The sequence below is a fragment of the Oryx dammah genome, unplaced genomic scaffold (assembly GCF_014754425.2).
Source record: "Oryx dammah isolate SB20612 unplaced genomic scaffold, SCBI_Odam_1.1 HiC_scaffold_17, whole genome shotgun sequence".
NCBI lineage: Eukaryota > Metazoa > Chordata > Mammalia > Artiodactyla > Bovidae > Oryx > Oryx dammah.
In genome coordinates, this window is record NW_024070201.1 from 53,599,231 (window position 1) to 53,617,802 (window position 18,572).

General features: G+C 37.9%; 1 protein-coding gene across 1 annotated transcript in view; it reads left to right on the forward strand.

The window, feature by feature from the left end:
- The first annotated feature begins 267 nt into the window (after positions 1–267).
- Positions 268–18,572, forward strand: part of EMSY (EMSY transcriptional repressor, BRCA2 interacting) — a 79,510-nt gene continuing 61,205 nt past the window's right edge. Inside the window, exons 1-8 of the mRNA XM_040257694.1 lie at positions 268–503; positions 2,189–2,297; positions 7,460–7,559; positions 9,349–9,423; positions 10,754–10,795; positions 14,183–14,358; positions 15,951–16,103; positions 18,012–18,271. Coding sequence (XP_040113628.1) covers positions 2,228–2,297; positions 7,460–7,559; positions 9,349–9,423; positions 10,754–10,795; positions 14,183–14,358; positions 15,951–16,103; positions 18,012–18,271 — 876 coding nt within the window. The 5' untranslated portion in view covers positions 268–503; positions 2,189–2,227. The remainder of the gene's footprint in view (positions 504–2,188; positions 2,298–7,459; positions 7,560–9,348; positions 9,424–10,753; positions 10,796–14,182; positions 14,359–15,950; positions 16,104–18,011; positions 18,272–18,572) is intronic.

Below are 18,572 nucleotides of genomic sequence, written 5' to 3' on the forward strand. Positions count from 1 at the left end.
GCGCCTAGAATAAAGGTCGCAGGGAACCCTCTGCTCCAGCTACCGACGCCATCTTGGCCGCTACGTGTGACGCCACACGTAGCTGAACACGTAGCGGAGAGCCAGCCCATTGGCTGAGAGACCCGAGGAGAGGCGCGCGAAGCCGGGAGAGGAGGGTATGGAAGAAACTACAATCCCAGCCTTCTTTGCGCGTGCCCACCGTGAGCGAAAGAGGAGGGAGTTTGAGTTCAGACCACAATTCCCAGCAATCCTCGCGATGTCTCTCCTTTGCTTCCAAAACGTGGAGGAAAAGAGGGACAGAAGAATGGAGATCTTCTGGTGTCCGTTCTTCGAAAGGCGGGAAAGGCGAACTACACCTCCCGACTTGCAACGCGCGGCTGCGCCTGCGCCCTGATACCTGTCGCCATCTTGCCCGTTCAGAGGCACCGCAAACAAACCCAATTCCTGGTGTCCCCTAGTCTTGGCGGAGGAGCCTTTTAGATGAGCTCAGAAAGGCCGGGCAGGTGGGTGACTCTCAGACAGAGTGCTGGGAAGAGCTGGCAGGATAGCCAGTCTGAAGGACCGCCGGGCCAAGCATTTGGAGCCTGGCTTGGGGCGCCCAGCCCCATCCTCCGTTGTCTCCTAACGGGATCGTGGGGCTCCCCGAGGTGGGCTTAGGGGAACTGGCAGGCCTGGTGCTGGAAATGCGGGGGTCCAGCTCCTAGGGGCCTGCCGGTGAGCCTTGGTCGTCTACCTGGCTGTCCGAGCGTCTGCTCTTTCTCTCCGTTGTCCTCTCCGCTAAGGAGGGAGCGAGGCGCTGATGCCTACCAGAGTCCTTGACTCCGGCTACTGGTCCTTACAGAGCTTGGGTCGCGGGCTTGACATTGGGGTGGGTGCTGAGCGGCACGGGTGAGGAGGGTGGGCGGGCTACTCTTGTTGTGGTGTTGCGAGAGAGTGCGTGTTTGGGGAGGGGGCGGGGCGGGCTAGCCTCCTTGACACTTGAGTGGGGGAAGGATTAGACAGGATTCCGTTTTCCGGAGCGGGCTCCGGCAACCTCTGCCCAGTTTCCAGTGCGATGCGGCCCCGCAGTAAGGTCCTCTGGCGGGGACGCATCGGGATGCCGTGACGTGGTGCTTGATTCCGGCGGTCGCCGGCCACCTCCAAGATCCTGTCGGGAGGCGGGGACTGGCTTGTGGAGGGAGCGGATTCCTTTGGCTCTGCCCCTTCTTCCTCTTCCCCACCCCTTTTCTTTATGTCATTCTGCCGACTGGGGCGCGCAGTCCAGTTCTCCTTGCTCTGGGTTGGTTCTTAGCTGAGAGGACTATGGGAAGTAGGGGGAGGGGGTTCAACTCCAGGCGTGGAGCTGGAGTTAGCAGCCCTAGCTCTTGGAAAAGAGATAGCAATTATTACGGCTCGATGCCTGACTCCTAGGCTAGACACTGAGCTCGCTCATTCTTACAGTCACTCATTCATTCATTCGTGTTACTCTTCTCAATCATTTATTTAACAGATATTTACAGCAGATCTGCTGTGGGCTAAGCGGGTATTGTGCAAGGGCTCAGCGCCGTTGTCTTTTTCTAGACCAGGGGATTACCAGTCCGAAGTTTCTGACATCTAAACTTTTGGGAAACGCTTTTGTAAAGACTTCGGGGTGTAAATTCATCATTCATTGTTAAGACGAGGAGACAGTTCCATTTACCCACTTAGCATCTTAGGATCTTTACATACTGTATTTCATGTAATTCATAGTGAGAAACCTGGCAGAAGTCAAGTGAATTAATTGCCCAAGATTACATAGGGTAGTGGCACCTATTTATTAAATAATGTGCCTGCCACTAGAATAAGAACTTCACATACACTGTTATTCAGTTCTCATAACTGGGTGATAAAGCCTCTACTTTATAGTAACACATGTTCAAGTAGACCTGTTTACCCAGGATCACACAGCCAGTAAGTTGTAAGATCTAATTAAAGCCTATAGGTGTCTGATACCTGTGTTCTTTCCATGTGATAGGCTGGAATAGTAAGCTCCCAAATGGTTAAGTTCTTCATTTGTCAGAAGTTGTAAAGTGTGGAGGTGAAATAGGATTTTGAGATACTTTTACTGGTTTTGCTTCTTAACGTGTGGCTATCCAGGTGAGTGGGCTTTTGAATGTACTTTTGTAATGTGGTCTTTTGTAATTTGACTTTTTGTTTTTTGCTTTGGTAGGGAAGACAAGCTCTTTGGGGCTACCAAAAAGAAGCAGCAATGCCTGTTGTGTGGCCAACACTTTTGGATCTCAGCAGGGATGAATGCAAAAGGATTCTTCGAAAATTGGGTATGATTTTCATTTTTGATGTTTTGTGCCTCTCTGTGGTGCTTTTTGCTTTCTATTAGGGTCATGACTGTTTGCATGGATGTCATATTTCATGCTGTGTTAGAAATCCTTTAGAGGTATATAGTTCTTGTTTTACTCTGTTATTTCCTTAGTGCCTAGCATAGTGCTTTGTACCCAGTAGATGCATGAATCATATTAATAATAGCAGCTAATAATTCTTCAGGGCTACTGGACTGAGTCCTTTACATTCAACATCTCATTTAATTGTCACTCAAACCAGATAGGTATTTTTTTTTATGTCCCCATTTCACAGATGACAAAACTAAAGCTTAGAACCCAGACTAATTCTTGAGTAAGTCATGGGGTCAGAATTTCAACCCAGGGAATAGGATTCCATTCTCACTTTAACATACTTTCAGGCTTCATGAGTGTGTGAATTACTTGTGTGTGTGTGTGTGCTCAGTCGCTCAGATGTATCTGACCCTTTGTGACCCCATGGACTGGAGCCATATTGTTTCTGAATTCTGAGTTAATGTAAGCTATGCTGACTTTCCCAAATTATATTTTACTATCAGTAATAAAACACCATTTACACTTGTAATGAATTATTTAGTGCTTCTTTTCCTTTAGGGCAGTCTTTCTGAAGCAGCATTTAGGGAGAGAATTAAGCCCTAATGCTAAGGCCTTCATTGTATGTAATGAACCAAGTTTTCTACCTGATTCTAGAATGGTATGTTATCTGTTGTTTTTGGGACAATTGAGAAAAAAAGTTACTCAAATCATTTTCTGTATTCTGTGATTCAGATGAGAATCCTTGGTTGAGAAATGTAGCTTTAGACTCTAAGATTCAAGGAGGACATTTTTGTCTTATTTACCACTATAGTCTCAGACCAGAACATAGTAATGACTCAATAAATGAAAAAAATAATTTGGAAAAGAACATTAAATGTTTTGGCAGAGGATAGCAATTATTTAGATATCTGTGATTTTGAAGGGGAAAGTGCAGACTTTGAATTCACATAGATTTAGGATCTTGGTCCTGTTACTAATGACTGACATCCAAAAGCAAGTTGTTTAATCTCCCTAAATCTATTGATACTTTTGTAAATGAAGGGTAATAATATCTGCCTCATAAGTGTGTGGGTTAAGTGTATACAGAAAGGGCCTATCACAGTGTCCAACATCTGAGGATATAGCATTTTAAAGCAGTTGCTTTCAGACACTTATTTATTTGCAGTTGAATCTTTTCTTCACAAGAAATCTTGGTTGGAAATTCCTGTGGATAAATCTGAATCATAGCTAGTCTGGCCTTAACTGCTAATAACCTTTGCCCCTTTTATTTTCCCTTAGGGGCTACCATGAAGATTTCTATATTTTAAACTATTTCTTAGCATTGTACTTTAGTACCTTGTGTTTTTGTTGTTGTTGTTAAATATTCCTTTATTTTATTTTTTAACATTTAACCTTATAAGTTAAATTTTTACTACCCATTCAAGGTTTTCTGTACACTGATAGGCAATTGACCTAACTTGTTAGCTACCAGTTATAAAATTGGATTTGTATTTATTTCATAGCTGAAATAGTTGCACAGTTATTGTGATCTGTTCAGATCACAACTGCAGTCAGTTGCTTTAGTTTCTGGGCTTTTGGGACCTCAAATCAAGAGACTATGTTTAAATATAAAAATTGTAAGCTTTAAGTCTTAAATTTATGCTTACTTTTTGTCAGAGCTGTGTAGGTAATGTTGCTGAAGAGCTGCTTCTGTACTGAAAAGAACAGCCTTCCTATAGGGAATGTCATTTTCAATGACCCTTCTTTTGGGAGGTGAGCTTTGACAGTGATTTGCAGAATGACTTCCTCCTCACCCGTTGGCTCATTATCATAACAGTGAAACCTTTGAATTGCTTTCAGACACTAGCTCTAGGTCCAGAGTTTAGAGAAGGTACTGTGTTTAAGAATTAGCTTAAAATATTTTAAGGATTAGCTTTTAAAAGATTCTTTTAAAACAGTTATAAATTATTTTAACATAAGATGTTAAACATTTATATTTTACTTGTGAAAGTGTTAGTTGCTCAGTAGTGTAGCCCACCAGGCTCATCATTCCTTGGGATTCTCCAGGCAAGAATACTGAAGTGGGTTGCCATTTCCTTCTCCAGGGGATCTTCCGATTCAGGGATCAAACGCGGGTCTCCTGCCTTGCAGGCAGATTCTTTACTGTTTGAGCCACCAGAGAAGCCCACAGAGACACTGGCATAGAAAATGTCTATCTCCGTATAACTCTAGCTTGTGGCTTTATGAAATACAGTGTTCATATTGAGTGGCAGGTTTGTTTAAATGGAATGGGTTGAGGCTTTATTAAAATAGTCGACATCTTTTGTTTTCTGTGGTTTTTCATGTGTTAATTATTTCACTATACTTGTGTCATTAAAGTTAACAGTGTAATAGAATGGTATCAAAAATAATACCAGAAATTCAACTGAGCTTGATATTTGTCAGAATCTTAGGATTCTCATCAAAATGGAAAGCCACAAATGTGAATGAGGTTGGGAAGCTAGCCGATGTTCTTTACAGTGAGTGAATTTCTCATTGAATGAAGGGAAAGTGTGTACCTGTGAGAATTGTGTTCTGAGTTATACAGTTTTGTGTGCGGTTGCTACCTCTTCTATGCATGACTTTTTAGTTAGACTTGGAATGAGACTTGAGATGTCAAAAATCTTTGTCTTTAGTTAATTTCACTTTCTAAAAAATACTGTGAAATAGTGAAATTTCGATCACCATAGATTTCACAGGCCAAAAGTGAACCGTTTCCTCAAATCACTTCTCTCTGACCTCTCCATTTCTTTTTATGGTATTGTCATTTTCCTAAATATCTTGGAAACTGAAAAACCTGGTTTTTAATCACTTTGAGAATAGGGACCTTGTTTTGTTTATGGAGAAGGCAACGGCACCCCACTCCAGTACTCTTGCCTGGAAAATCCCATGGACGGAGGAGCCTGGTTGGCTGCAGTCCATGGGGTCGCGAAGAGTCGGACATGACTGAGCGACTTCACTCACTTTGACTTTTGTTTATATAAAGATTCACCTTGGTACCTTGCAGTAGTAGTAGTGTTCAGTTAGTAGTTAGGTTTGAATTAGTGACTAGCCAAGTACAGACATATTTTTACTCTTCCTAGTATAAAACTCTCAAAATAGTGACTATTACTGGAAATTTAACGTCTTTATGAAACATTAGATGCTCTTTTACTCTCTGTTCTTTTTGCACATTTGCATTTCCCCCCCGCCTGCCTAGAGCACAGTTCTGTTTCTGAGTAAAGCTTATGCTTCTAGACTAGATGATATTTTTCCTCTGTGCCTTTACCACTGTATTGTAAACTGTGTCAGAATTGTCTAATGACTTGATTCACTGTAACTTTATTCTAGAGTTAACTTCTTAAGGCAGGGTTTAGCATACTGTCTTGTATATATAATGGGACTCAACACTGATTTGTTGAATAAAATACTCGATAAATGAGGCATAAACATTTAGAGTATAGTGATTTCTTAAATTATTCCCAGTGTCTTTCTGAACTCTACTTTGGGTTCTGATAAAAGCTGAAATATGTTTTTTGGATCAAAGTATTTCCAGGGAAGCAGAGTTTGTCCTTCCAGAAGGACCACATGAAACATCTACCTAATGTCCAGTGTAGATTGAACATGCAGGATGTTTACACATGTTTACACATGGAATAATTCAGTTGGACAGGACATGTCTCTTTAATATGGTCAACTCATTCTTCTATATAAATTCTTTTTTTTTTGACAGAACTGTGGATAATTCAAACTGAATGAGGCTACTATTTTACTGTTATTGTAGTATCTTGAATGCAGCTATGCATGCCTTAGATTGGCTAACATTCAGTATCTATTATATGTAAGGCATTGGCAAATACTAGTAGGAAGTTGGATCTATTAAGAAGGTAACTGTAGTATAGATACTTATTTCCCATCATTTTGTTTTCTTCAGGTCTACTTGTCTCATAGTGTTTATGGTTTGAAACAACTATTTTATTATTTCTCATGATTCTATGGGTTGCTCATCTTGCCTGAGCTCGCTCCCGTGGCTCTATTCAGCTGGAAGCTTAGCTGGTTAGTTGGGCTCAGCTAAGATGGCTGGGCCGCTCTCTCCATGTGACCTTTCATCCTGTGCTTCTTCACAGCTTGGTGATCTTAAGGTTCCAAGAGAACAAGGCCCTGTGTGCAAGGCTGCTGTTTGCATCATGTATGTGGTATCCCATTGGCCAAAGCGAGTCACATGCCAAGTCCAGAGTCATTGTTGGAGGTACTATAGAAAGGTAGTACATGAGGAAGTACACTGAGAAGCAGGCGTGGCTCATTGGGAGCCATTGAGGGCTTTTTGGTTTTATAGTTTAACCACTACTAGGGACAACAGTTTCATTAAATAATGGTTGTTGCTGTGGAAAGTTAGTGAAATGAAACTGTCTGGAATTAGGTTTCAGTGTATTATGTCCTGATTTCTGTAAGAGCGAAAATTCATGTTTGCTAATCTGCCTTAGTCATTTTGCTGGTGGTTTCAATTTGTTGGTGGTTTCTTCAAGGTACCTTCAAAGTGTCTTCTAGGGCACTAGGTAAAGAAACTAGGATCAGAAATGAGAAAGGACTTACCCAAGATCACACAACTAATGTCAGTGCTGGAGCCAGAATCTGGTCATTTGACTCTTGATCCAGTAGTTTTTCAGTTGCACACTACTCACAGATGGAATATAGGTTGAATTCTTAGGCAAGCTTAAGGAATTATTTCAAAATTTTGTAAAGCTACCTATCAATAATACTAAGAACTTCTCTTAGCAGCCTTATTATACCACTGGGAACCTATTGCCAGTTGTTGGTAGCATCTCAGTTGAATGTTCTTCAGTGATGATATGTAAAGCAAAATATTTAGACTTTTCTTCCTAAACTTTTACACACATGACTTCTATGAGGCAGTAATAAGATTATAAAAGCCACATTTAATGTATGTTAGTAGATAAAATTTTTAATAAGAGGACATTAATGAAATATTTGCATATTGATTTTTAGGTTTCCTGCCCTGAAGTTTCACTGTATATAGCCATAGTATTAAAATATTGATGGTCTATTTTGATAAAATAATTTTCTTCTTCTAGAATTGGAGGCATATGCTGGAGTTATCAGTGCACTTCGGGCACAGGGAGATCTCACCAAGGAAAAGAAAGATCTTCTTGGAGAACTCTCAAAAGTTCTTAGGTAAATTATCATAAAAGTTTGTGAGACATGACTCTAGAAATTTCATTTTGAGATATTTTGGTACTTTTCACTCTTACGCTGAAGACAGAGGTGTTCAAGTTGTTGGTACTTAGAGATCCCATCCCAGTTGTGTGCTTTGTTACAGAAAATTATGTAATTTACCATTTATTCTGTACTCTAATCAGAAAAGGTTTAAGGCAGGTTATTTTAGCTTTGGGCCAGCTGGAAAAGGTAACTATTTTTAACCTGGGTAAAGGAAAGAAGAGCTAGGAGTGACTGGATATGAAGATCTAGAGTGGCCACATGGCATTTGTTAGGGGGTAGGAGAAGACACTAGGAAGGTGTTGTCTTAGTTTATAGAAATGGGTAGTGATTATAGCGGAGAAGGCAGTGGCACCCCACTCCAGTACTCTTGCGTGGAAAATCCCACGGACGGAGGAGCCTGGAAGGCTGCAGTCCATGGGGTCGCTGAGGGTCGGACACGACAGAGTGACTTCACTTTTACTTTTCACTTTCATGCATTGGAGAAGGAAGTGGCAACCCACTCCAGTGTTCTTGCCTGGAGAATCCCAGGGACGGGGGAGCCTGGTGGGCTGCTGTCTATGGGGTCGCACAGAGTCGGACATGACTGAAGCGGCTTAGCAGCAGCAGCATTAGGGACAGTTGATCCCTTCAGCTTCCCATTAGTGTGGGACTTCAATTCATTAAAAAAAGTCTGGTGAAAGGGATTCTTTGATACTTTGCCTTGATCCATTCTTAACATCTTGAGCTTTCTCAGAAAATTCAGTGCTGTTTTAACTGAAATTTCTTTTCTACATTTAAGACCATTTTGTCCTATTTTTAAAGTGAAAATAGGGAAGAAATTTTTTTCCCCTACGTTCAGTTAACAGCAAAGTAGCTATGTTATTAAATTCTGTCTTAATGCCTCCATACTTAAAAATTTATATTTTTCATTTGTTGTTTATATTGCCTCATAAATTCTGCTTTTAAGCCCCTTAAATATTTTAATCAATGGTATAGATTTAGCTTAGCAATAAGGATTACAGTTTCAAGGGTGGTATTTATTTTATTATTTATGAATGGAATGGGTATAGCCTTTTTTTTTTTTTTTTTACTTGTTTAGATTTAACTTTACATATATTTAATCAGGATCAACATAAGCACATTTTTACCATAGTGGTGATGTGATATAATGCAGAAGACACATAGCTTCAGTGTTGAGTAATAAAGGAGTAATATCCTGGTATCAAGTTTCAGAGCATATGAAACAGTATCTTGTCACTTTCATTTCTTTATTATATTTACTGAACATAAAATTTTAGACTCTTAAGCTTTAGAAAGGACTTTCTTTTGAGGGCCAAAATCTCAGTAACCATGATTAGAGGTGATTCAGTGGTTTGTATTTTTAGATAAGAGGAACCTCTGCTAATCTTGACTATGGTCTGACATTTCTGAGTTTTGGACGTTAATGACTTCATATCAAACTGAATTTGTCTTTCTGTGATTTGTAATTTGTATAATTTGTACAAATTTATAATTTGTAATTTATAATTAGAATTTAGTTACAAATTCTCTCTACAATTGTAATTCTCTCTACAATTACAGAGTCTGAATCCTTTTCTATGACTTTAATTAAAGCATTTGAAGATATATATATTAGACCCTTGTCTTTATCTTTTTTACACATCAATTCCCCTCCTCCCCCACAAACAAAATGTTGAATTAAACATTAATATAGAGAAGAACTGCCTGCTTGGCAGAGTTCTATAATGGCTATTTTTTTTCATAGCATCTCAACAGAACGCCACCGTGCTGAAGTTCGGAGAGCAGTAAACGATGAACGGTTAACAACAATTGCACATAAGTAAGCCATTAGTCATACCACCCCTGATTTTTCATGACGTAGTATACCATAGTTTTGAAACAGTCTTCCTATTGTGTAGAGATTCCTGAGTCTTTTATCTTGATAGTAATATCTCTGTACTCAGGGATCCTGATCTTGGCTGTGTTAACTGTTTATTTTATTGGTTATGTTTTGCATTTGGTTAGGCAAGCTTTAAGTACTCAGGTCAAATCCTGTTACAATGTAATCTCTGTGTACCTAAAGGCCTCAACAGTTTAGCAGGTGATTTCCTTATTTGAAACAAAGTTTAATAACAAAGTAGCCCCAAATTTGACAGCCCCTTAGAGTTTCTTTGTAACAGTATTTGATATGTATACATATTGCTTTATAAATAGGCATTATAAATTTTTTGACTAATATTTCATGTATTTTGAGATTCAGAAAAAAAATTGTAACATATAGCCTGGTTTTAAGAAATATGAATACAGTGTATTCTAATTTACTTTGAAAAGTCAACAAAATACAGTTATAAAGGATTCTTATCAAATTGCTTTCAGATCATTATAACTATTTGATAGATGGGGTGGAGGGTGGTGGAAGATAGGGACTGAGCATTAATGGAGTATGAATGGAGAGAGTGCCTCCTGAAAAATAGAAAAGAGCAGAAATTATCCTTTAAAATGTTAATGCAAGATGGTAGAAACATTTGATAAAATAAGGTATGTTATAGAATAATTCATTTGCTTTTTATTTTTGTCTTAATGTGAACTAAAGCTAAAAGAAAAATTTTGGTACCTTTCCATTCTGTAATAAATAGTGCTTTTAACCCAATTGGCAGTATTAGTATTGACCCCGAAGATCCATTAGCTTCATGGTGTACTTCTCTGTTCCTCATTTTACTTGACTGATAAAATGGGGTGCTACCTTTTTAACTGATAGTTTGAAAGATAAGCAGTTTGAATTTGGAGATTTTTCAGTGGTAGATATTTATGCACTGTAGAAATTTGGAAATTTTCCTCTAGTGACATTAAGTATTGTTAGGCCAACATGGCTGAAACATTTAAATATTAATGTGCTCCTTCTTTTAAATTTCTCTAAACTTTTAAATTGAGATACTCTAAAAATAGTAATTGAGCCTAGATTCTAATTTGAGAACTGGTAATAGGAAACTTATGTGCTAGATAATGAAGTAGCGAATAGTAGTTTGCATTCAGAGGCACTTAGAGACAAAATTAGTACCTTAAAAACATTGGAACAGTATTGTGGGGCAATTAGTTATAAGTTGATGCATCAGTTTCATACTTAAAGATAACATTTATTTAGTCTCCTTTTCCTTTTTTCCCCTTTAAAGAATGAATTTATCCTTATATTTGGGTGAAAGACCAAGTTACAGGTATGCAAATAGGTTATTATTATTTCAGGCTTTTTCTTGTATTTATTTCAAAATTGAAGCTCTCAATTATTCAGGGGCACATACTTCATTTATGAATTAACCAAGCCCCTTGCTTTTCCTTCTCTTCTCCTCCTCCCCTTCCTAATACTGCCCACCCTTTAGCTATTTTGCTGCTTGAAAGTAGTCAGAGGGTGGGAAGGGAGAGGAGGTGAAAATTTTAATTAGTCATTTTACTACTTGTTAGTTGTTCTGGAAAAGGTTTGATGGAAGAAATTTTAAGTATTTGCCAAAGTATTTTGGTTAATATGTGAGTTTCTTTAATCTGTTTGACCTCTCCCTTTCCCTCCTCTCTCTATTAGCATGGATAATTGAGAGTTGGCTTCTACCTACCTGTTTCCTCTTTTTTTCTCTACTTTTCTGATTTCTTTAATACATGAATTTAATTTTTTGAAAAACTTTTACTTCAGTGTATAATTTTAAGCTTCTCAGGCGTTTCCATACTCCTGTTTTAATATTTTATATTGTGGTTTTAGTTTGACCAGATATTGTATTTACTTGTGGAGCCCAAGGGGCAATGAGTGGGTAATGCTGAGGAAGACATAGATCCCTCATTCTGTCCGTCTCCTTTGCCTCTGCAGCGACAGAACCTAGTTCTAAAGATTATCTATAGGAGGGTTTCATACTCTGAGCCTGAAAAAAGTAACTTGAGCCAAGGAGGAATGCATCTGAACTGACTGCATTCCCTTTCTCCTCTCCCTTCCCTCCCCCACTCAAAACAGCAGCTTAGGCCAGAAGGAATGTTTGAAAGGTGAAAAGAAAGCCAAGAAGATTGAGCACAAAGGAGGTGGAAACAAAAGGAGTCGAGTGTCTGGGATCAAAGAAAAAGCCTTGCTTGAACCATAACACATTTTTATTATTTGATACTCTAATTCAGTTTTGAAACATGACAATATTATAGTATCAAAGCCTGGAATGTTAAGAGGCCTCACAGTTTTTAATTGGGCCACTCTTGGCAGCATTGTATCTAAAGAAAGTAGCTATCCAGAATGACTGATCTCTTAACTCCTTCCCCATCAGCTAGACATTCATGGATACTGTGTGAGCCTGTCGGTGAGGATTTCATGCTGGTGCCATGCACACCAAAGGATGCAAGGGCCAAGGTGGTTCTACTATTGTCAGATTTCTCAGAAGAGGGACTGGGAGCAAGGTTTCCACCCCCCTCTTGCTATATTTAGTATAAATAAAGAGGTGTTCTTTGAAACTTAGGAATCCCAGGGAAGCCATGGAATAAGATGTTTACAGAAACCTGGAAAATTCTTTTTAGATGATTTGTGCAACTAATGCATATTTACACCCTCATTAATAAGCAAATAGGAATTTTAAATCTAATTCTAACATGATGAGTAATTTTTCACTCACTCAAAAAAATTTGAGCACGTTTGCGTGAGTAGAAATTTGGAAGATTTATAGATCTTTTTAAAAGTTGCAGTTGTGTTTTTTGCACTGCAGATTCTGTCTTGTCAATAGCATATATATTCGTGTGTTTAAATTATTAATCTTCCATAATTTCTGCCACTATTTAACAGTGTACCAGGTAAGTGTAGACATCATTTTATTTGTGTGGTAAACTTTGATCAAGCAAATTTCTTAGTGACTTTCTAGTAAAATGGTAGCAAAATAGGAGTAAGCCAAGAAAATACTGAATAGCTTTTAGAACTTTTCCCCTTTGACAATCAGTAATAGCCCTTTTCTGTCTCTCTTGTTTGTACCATTCTCTGTTTCAAAACTAGCGTCAGTTTGGAGATTACATGATAACAGATTTGTGAGGGCTCTCGGGCTTTTAGGAGCCCCTCTTTCCCGTGTCTTAGGTAGGCCTGTGTTAAGCTGTAGGGAATTTGCAGATTGCCCTCAGTAACTCAGTTGGATTCATCAACCCCTAGAAATTCTTTTCTTAACTGAATGTAAATTCTTCTCAAGTTGTAATTTGTTTCATTCATTGAAAGTTTATAGATTAGACAACAGTGTCTAGTTAGTATAAATCAAAGGCAAGAGTTAGACGTGAAACACATTTGAAAATTTTTATACCTTCTAAGTGTGATGTGGCAGTTCATTTCAATAGCATGATGTATGCTTGTTAAAGGAGCGGTTTAGTAACTGTGTGACCCTAAGCAAGTTATTTAACCTCTTGGTAACTCAATTTTCCCATCTATAAAATGGAGATGATAATATTACCAATTTCATAGGATTGAAAGAATTATATGAGTTAATACAGGCAAAATATTTAGAACAATATGTCACATATACTAAGTGCTAATTGATGTTAACTATCATCATCACCATCATCATCATCATCCCACTACCCACTAACAAGGGCTTTTGTATAACTCTATCAAGAATCAGTGGACATACAGAATCTTAAACTCTAGATTGGGTTGTAGAATCATTGGTTTTGAAAAAGTTGCAGAAGTATTTCCAACTTAGTGAAGAAATTGGTTGATTGATTTTGGGTGAATTTTAAACATTGACAGTCACCATTAGTTAGACTGCTGCCTTTATTGAAGCCAAGCAAAGGGAAGCAAAAAGCTGTCTTTTCATGCTTCAACCTCCATTTGGACTCCTAGGATAAAATTTGCTCAACAAGTTTAAAGTAAAATTGAGAATAGCGTCTGCTAAGGAATAGAGTTCAGTTGCCTCAAACATTTCTAAGAGTGAAGAATGATATAAATAAGTAAAATTAAAATAGCGGCAGATTTCTTCCAGTATCCTCAGATCTAGTCTGTTTATTTTTAATAGAAAGGATAATAATATAACACATTGTCAGTGACACCTGCAGTGATATGTACAGCTTCGCACCTCCCAGTACCTAGTCTCCCTCGTTTACTGCCTCAGTTTCCCTTGTTTGAAAGCCTTAGAACCTCTGGCCATGCAGGCAGTTAGGATAATTTTGCAAAAATTCAGTTAATTTCATCCTTAATTATTAAGGAAAGTCTGATTTTTGAAATTAATTTTTACCTTTTTAGCCTAATTTCAACATTAAGTTCTAAAAGCTGGTAGAAATACTAGTTTTCATCTTCAATACCAACCAGATTTAAACTAATGAAAATAATGTTGATGTTTATTTACAAGGCATGGGACAGTTTTCCACAGTTTCAGAGATGTTCATTATAAGATTCAGATTATGGAATAAAATGTGTGAAAACCTAAGTGTATGTAAGATTCCTTAAATTCTGATTTTTATTCATAGTTTTGATCTTGCTTAAAATAAAGCCTCTCCTGTTCACTCAGGGTACTTTTTTTTATAATTTAAAAAGTTATATTTGAATATATGTATTTGATTCAGTTTTAGCTATTGAGAACTCTTGTAGCAGCATTTTCTTTTTTGTTTAGTATGTCTGGACCTAATAGCTCCTCAGAATGGTCCATTGAAGGTCGTCGATTGGTACCCCTGATGCCCCGGCTGGTTCCCCAAACTGCCTTCACTGTAACAGCTAATGCTGTTGCCAATGCAGCTGTTCAGCACAATGCATCTCTTCCAGTGCCTGCAGAGACAGGAAGCAAGGAAGGTGAGTAAAGAAATATTTCAGTGTGTAAAGATGACTTCTCTTGGATTCTTCCAAGAAAAGTTATCTTATTTTTCTTCTGTTTTTGGCCCAGTATTCAAACGCTGTGAAACGTAGTGAATAACTCTTGTTCTGAAACTAGAAACTGCCAAATTTTTAGTCTCAGCCAAAATTAAATATCCCTTTGTTCAAAGTGTGAATTACATTAATCACAAAATTGCAGAAAGCCTTGGAATGAATTTTTTAATAGGAACCTGTCTTGTTAGAAGTGGATAAAAGGCCTTGGAAAATTAATAAGGCAATAGAAGTCATTTATAATAGCTGCCAGAGAAAGATGCTGAACTGATACTTTACAAAATAAAGTTCCATCCTTGTCTTCTGGAATTAATGGTATATGCTGTTTCTCTGTTCCAGTCAATGTGTTTAATCTGTTAGGGGTTACATGGCTGATGGAGAAGGCTTTCTTATTGTTATTTAATCTAGTCATTGACACATGTTTTAAAATTCCTTGGAGTATCCTAAGGTAACCAAGAGTAATATTAAATTTGAGAGTGCATGTTTGAGTTGACTTCAGTAGCTTAGTTTGGTGTTATATGAAAATGACCCTGAAAATAATGCAGTTGTCAGATTATTTGGGGGAATTATCTTTTTTTGAGTATCTATGGATTGTGGAACAGAATGAGACATTCCTTTCATTCATGCCAGACTCTGTTTTACACGTAAGGAAGCTATATTTAGGGAGAGAGAGTGTGCAAACTTGGCTTTCATTGAATTCCTATTTCCTTTGTTGCAGGAGAGATACCTTTTTTCTCTGCCCTCTTTTATCTTTTCTGTTTACCACCTCTCTGATTCAGTGGAAGGAATATAGAATTTTTGATAGTTCTAATCTAGGTTTGAGTCCTCATTTGTCATTTCCTTGCTTTGTGACCTCCACCCAGTCTTTTAGCTTCTGTGAGCCTTGGGTTCCTCATCCTTAAAATGAGGATGTGGTGTTGTGAGATTAGTGATAATATATGGGAAGAATTTAGCATAATCCTTGGTAATCATTCCTGCTTGTTGCTGTTATTCAAGCAGTTAAAATACTGTGTTGTCATTACCTTAGTTATTATTGCACTGTTTAGATGGCAAGTGACTAGTGAGTTGTTTATAAGAGAAACTTGCCTTGGTTCTCTCTAGGGGCTAAGTTGGAAATTTCTGTGGTTAGGGAAAACTGATCCATCACTCCATCATTGATACTGCTATTAGTATTAGAAAAGAATATAAGTATATGCTTTTTGTCTAACTCCTGCCGTGAGTAAATAATAATTTTCATTTTTCTCAGTTTTGAACTTGGTTTCTTTGTAACTGTGCTCTTCTCTATTGTCAGTGCCACCTGTAGACAGCTGCTAAAATACTTGGGGAAAATCTAGTTAAGTGATGATTTTCAGGAAAGGTTATTAATTTTTTTAACCTGTGGACCTAATTCCTAGAATTGGCTGCTAACTTCTGGTTATATGAAAATGTTAAAATTGGCCTGCAGTAAAAAAAATTATCTTTGTGTATGTGTGGACCGTTTTGGTGAAAGTTAACAGTGGACTTTTTTATCGTTCCTTCAGTAGTGGTTTGCTATTCCTACACAAGTACCACGTCAACCCCAACCTCTACCCCTGTTCCAAGTGGCAGCATAGCAACGGTTAAGTCTCCAAGACCTGCCAGTCCTGCCTCCAATGTAGTTGTCTTGCCAAGTGGAAGTACTGTTTATGTCAAAAGTAAGTGATATTCTCAGTGTTATCAGGGCCATCTTGGCTAAAAGCTGCAGCATAGGCTCTGATTAGATCTGCCTTCCTGATTAATTCATTGGCCCACTGGCTATTAGCAGTGGTTAGTTTCTGAACGTTGTAAAGAATTCCTTTCTTTACATGTGACTAGGTATATATTGCTTTTTAATCATTTCCGGGGTTGACTAATTGTCCTTTTTTTGTTTTCTGTGGGGAATCTGCCTTAAACAGTGCTATCCTCTTAAGTATTCACTTATTCTGATTTTCATAGAATACAAATGTGAATAGAAACTAAGGAAATGTGCTTATGTCATTTATTTAGTGTTTTTTCCTGTAATAGTAGTCTTTGTAGTGTTTTTAAAAATTATGCAACATATCATCTAATTGTTAAATTTCAGTGAAGCATTCTAGAGCATCTTTTCTTTCACATTTCTAGTTGATTGTAATTTTTTGAGGTTTGTTTGCAGTTGTTAACCCTTTGATTCTACCCTGTGAAGCACTTTGATGTCCAATTCATTTTTTGCTTTCAATGTCTGTTATGTCGGTATTGATTTGTTTTTAGTGTTAACTCGAGATCGTTACTATTTGACTTTCATTTTTCTCAATGTAGTTATAAACTTAATTTGTAACTTTTAGAGGTGGACTTTGCTGTTTTAGACGGAAATAATTTTACGTCATTGTCAGTCTTGGTTAGAGTCTAAAACTTGAGGTATAAGGAGTTATGTTTTATCACCAATTACATGAGTCATGCTGTGTGCTTTTTAAATGTCTGCTTTATAAAGATTTCTTATGTATATTGCAAAATTTTATGTTTTTCATTTGATTTTTTTCTTAAGTACAAGACAATTGAGGCTTTAGTACGTAAAGAAAAATTTTAAACTTTGGGAGTATTATACCTGATTTCTGTGAATTTAGCCAAAATGGTCTTTTAAAATAACTGTAGAGGTCTATTTTTTAATTGTTTTTTAAATGTTGAAAGTGAATCCCAAACATGAAGAAAGTATTTCACATAATATATAGCTTGAAGTAACTGAAAGTTTATTGCTTTATTCTCAGAAATCACACAGGCAACATTAGTTTGAGATATAATCATTCATTCTCCTAACTTCATATGTGCAAGGCACTGTACCAGGGAAACAAACCAATAAGACTGAGGTGTTGCCCTTTGAGAACCCCTTAATAACAGATGTGCAGACTGCCTGCCACATTGCCATGGGATAAGTGATACCAAAAAGAATATATGAAGTGCTTTCCAAGTTCAGAGGAGACATGGATTAGCTTTGCTTGGAGTGAGGGAAGGCTTCACTGAGGAAATAGCTTACAGGATGATGATTGCTGGATGATGAAGAGGTCATTGATGATACGTGGTGTTCCCCAAAGAACAAGAGTACACAGAGATTCCACATGGATGGAGTATGTGATAAATTGGCTTTGGGGAATGGTGAGCATGTCAATTTACAAGGATAGGGTATTGTGTTCTTAGAAAGATATGGGGCCTTGAATGAGACAGTAATGATTTTTGTGCCTTATCTTGTAGGGAGGTAAAACTAAAAGATTTGAGGCAGGGCACTGGCATGATTAGATGTGAGATTTTTATAACTTGTAGTAGGTTGAAAGGTAGAATGGAAGTGGAGAAATTAGAAGCATGTATACCTTTTAGGAGGTTGTCGCTGACATACAGGCAGGAGATAAGGAGATCTGACATGGCTATAGGGTTAAAGAAAGTCGGGAAGACATTCAGAGATAGCTCCCCTAAGGGAAGATTGATAGAACTATCTGATTGGGCATGAGGCAAAGGGAGAGGTCAAGGATGACTGATGACATGATGATTTTAAAATGAAGTATAAAATACAAGGTTAGATCGCTATAAAATTTAACAATGTTGTTACTGCCTTATAGGTGTTAGCTGTTCAGATGAAGATGAAAAACCCAGAAAACGAAGGCGAACAAACTCTTCTAGCTCCTCTCCTGTTGTCCTTAAGGAAGTTCCAAAGGCCGTTGTTCCCGTCTCAAAGACGATCACTGTGCCTGTGAGTGGCAGTCCCAAGATGAGCAACATCATGCAGAGCATTGCCAACTCCTTACCACCCCACATGTCTCCCGTGAAAATAACCTTCACCAAGCCATCGACACAGACAACAAACTCAACAACACAGAAGGTATGGGGTAGAGGGAGTCTCTGTCTGCCAGGTGCTGCTTTAATCTCTTTCAGTCAGTGTGATTCAGATTTAACAAACATGCACTGAGTGCTTACTATGTGCTTGGCATTATGGTGGGAATGTTCACATCTCTTTCTTTAATTCTACATATAAAGCTTTGGGTTAGATATTATTATTTTACTTTTTGTATATGAGGCTCAGAGATGCCACATGACTTGCCTGATATGACATAGCTAGCAGATCTTCTAAGACTTCCATTTATTTCACTTTTATGGTTCTATCTGGAAAAAAAATGAAAATA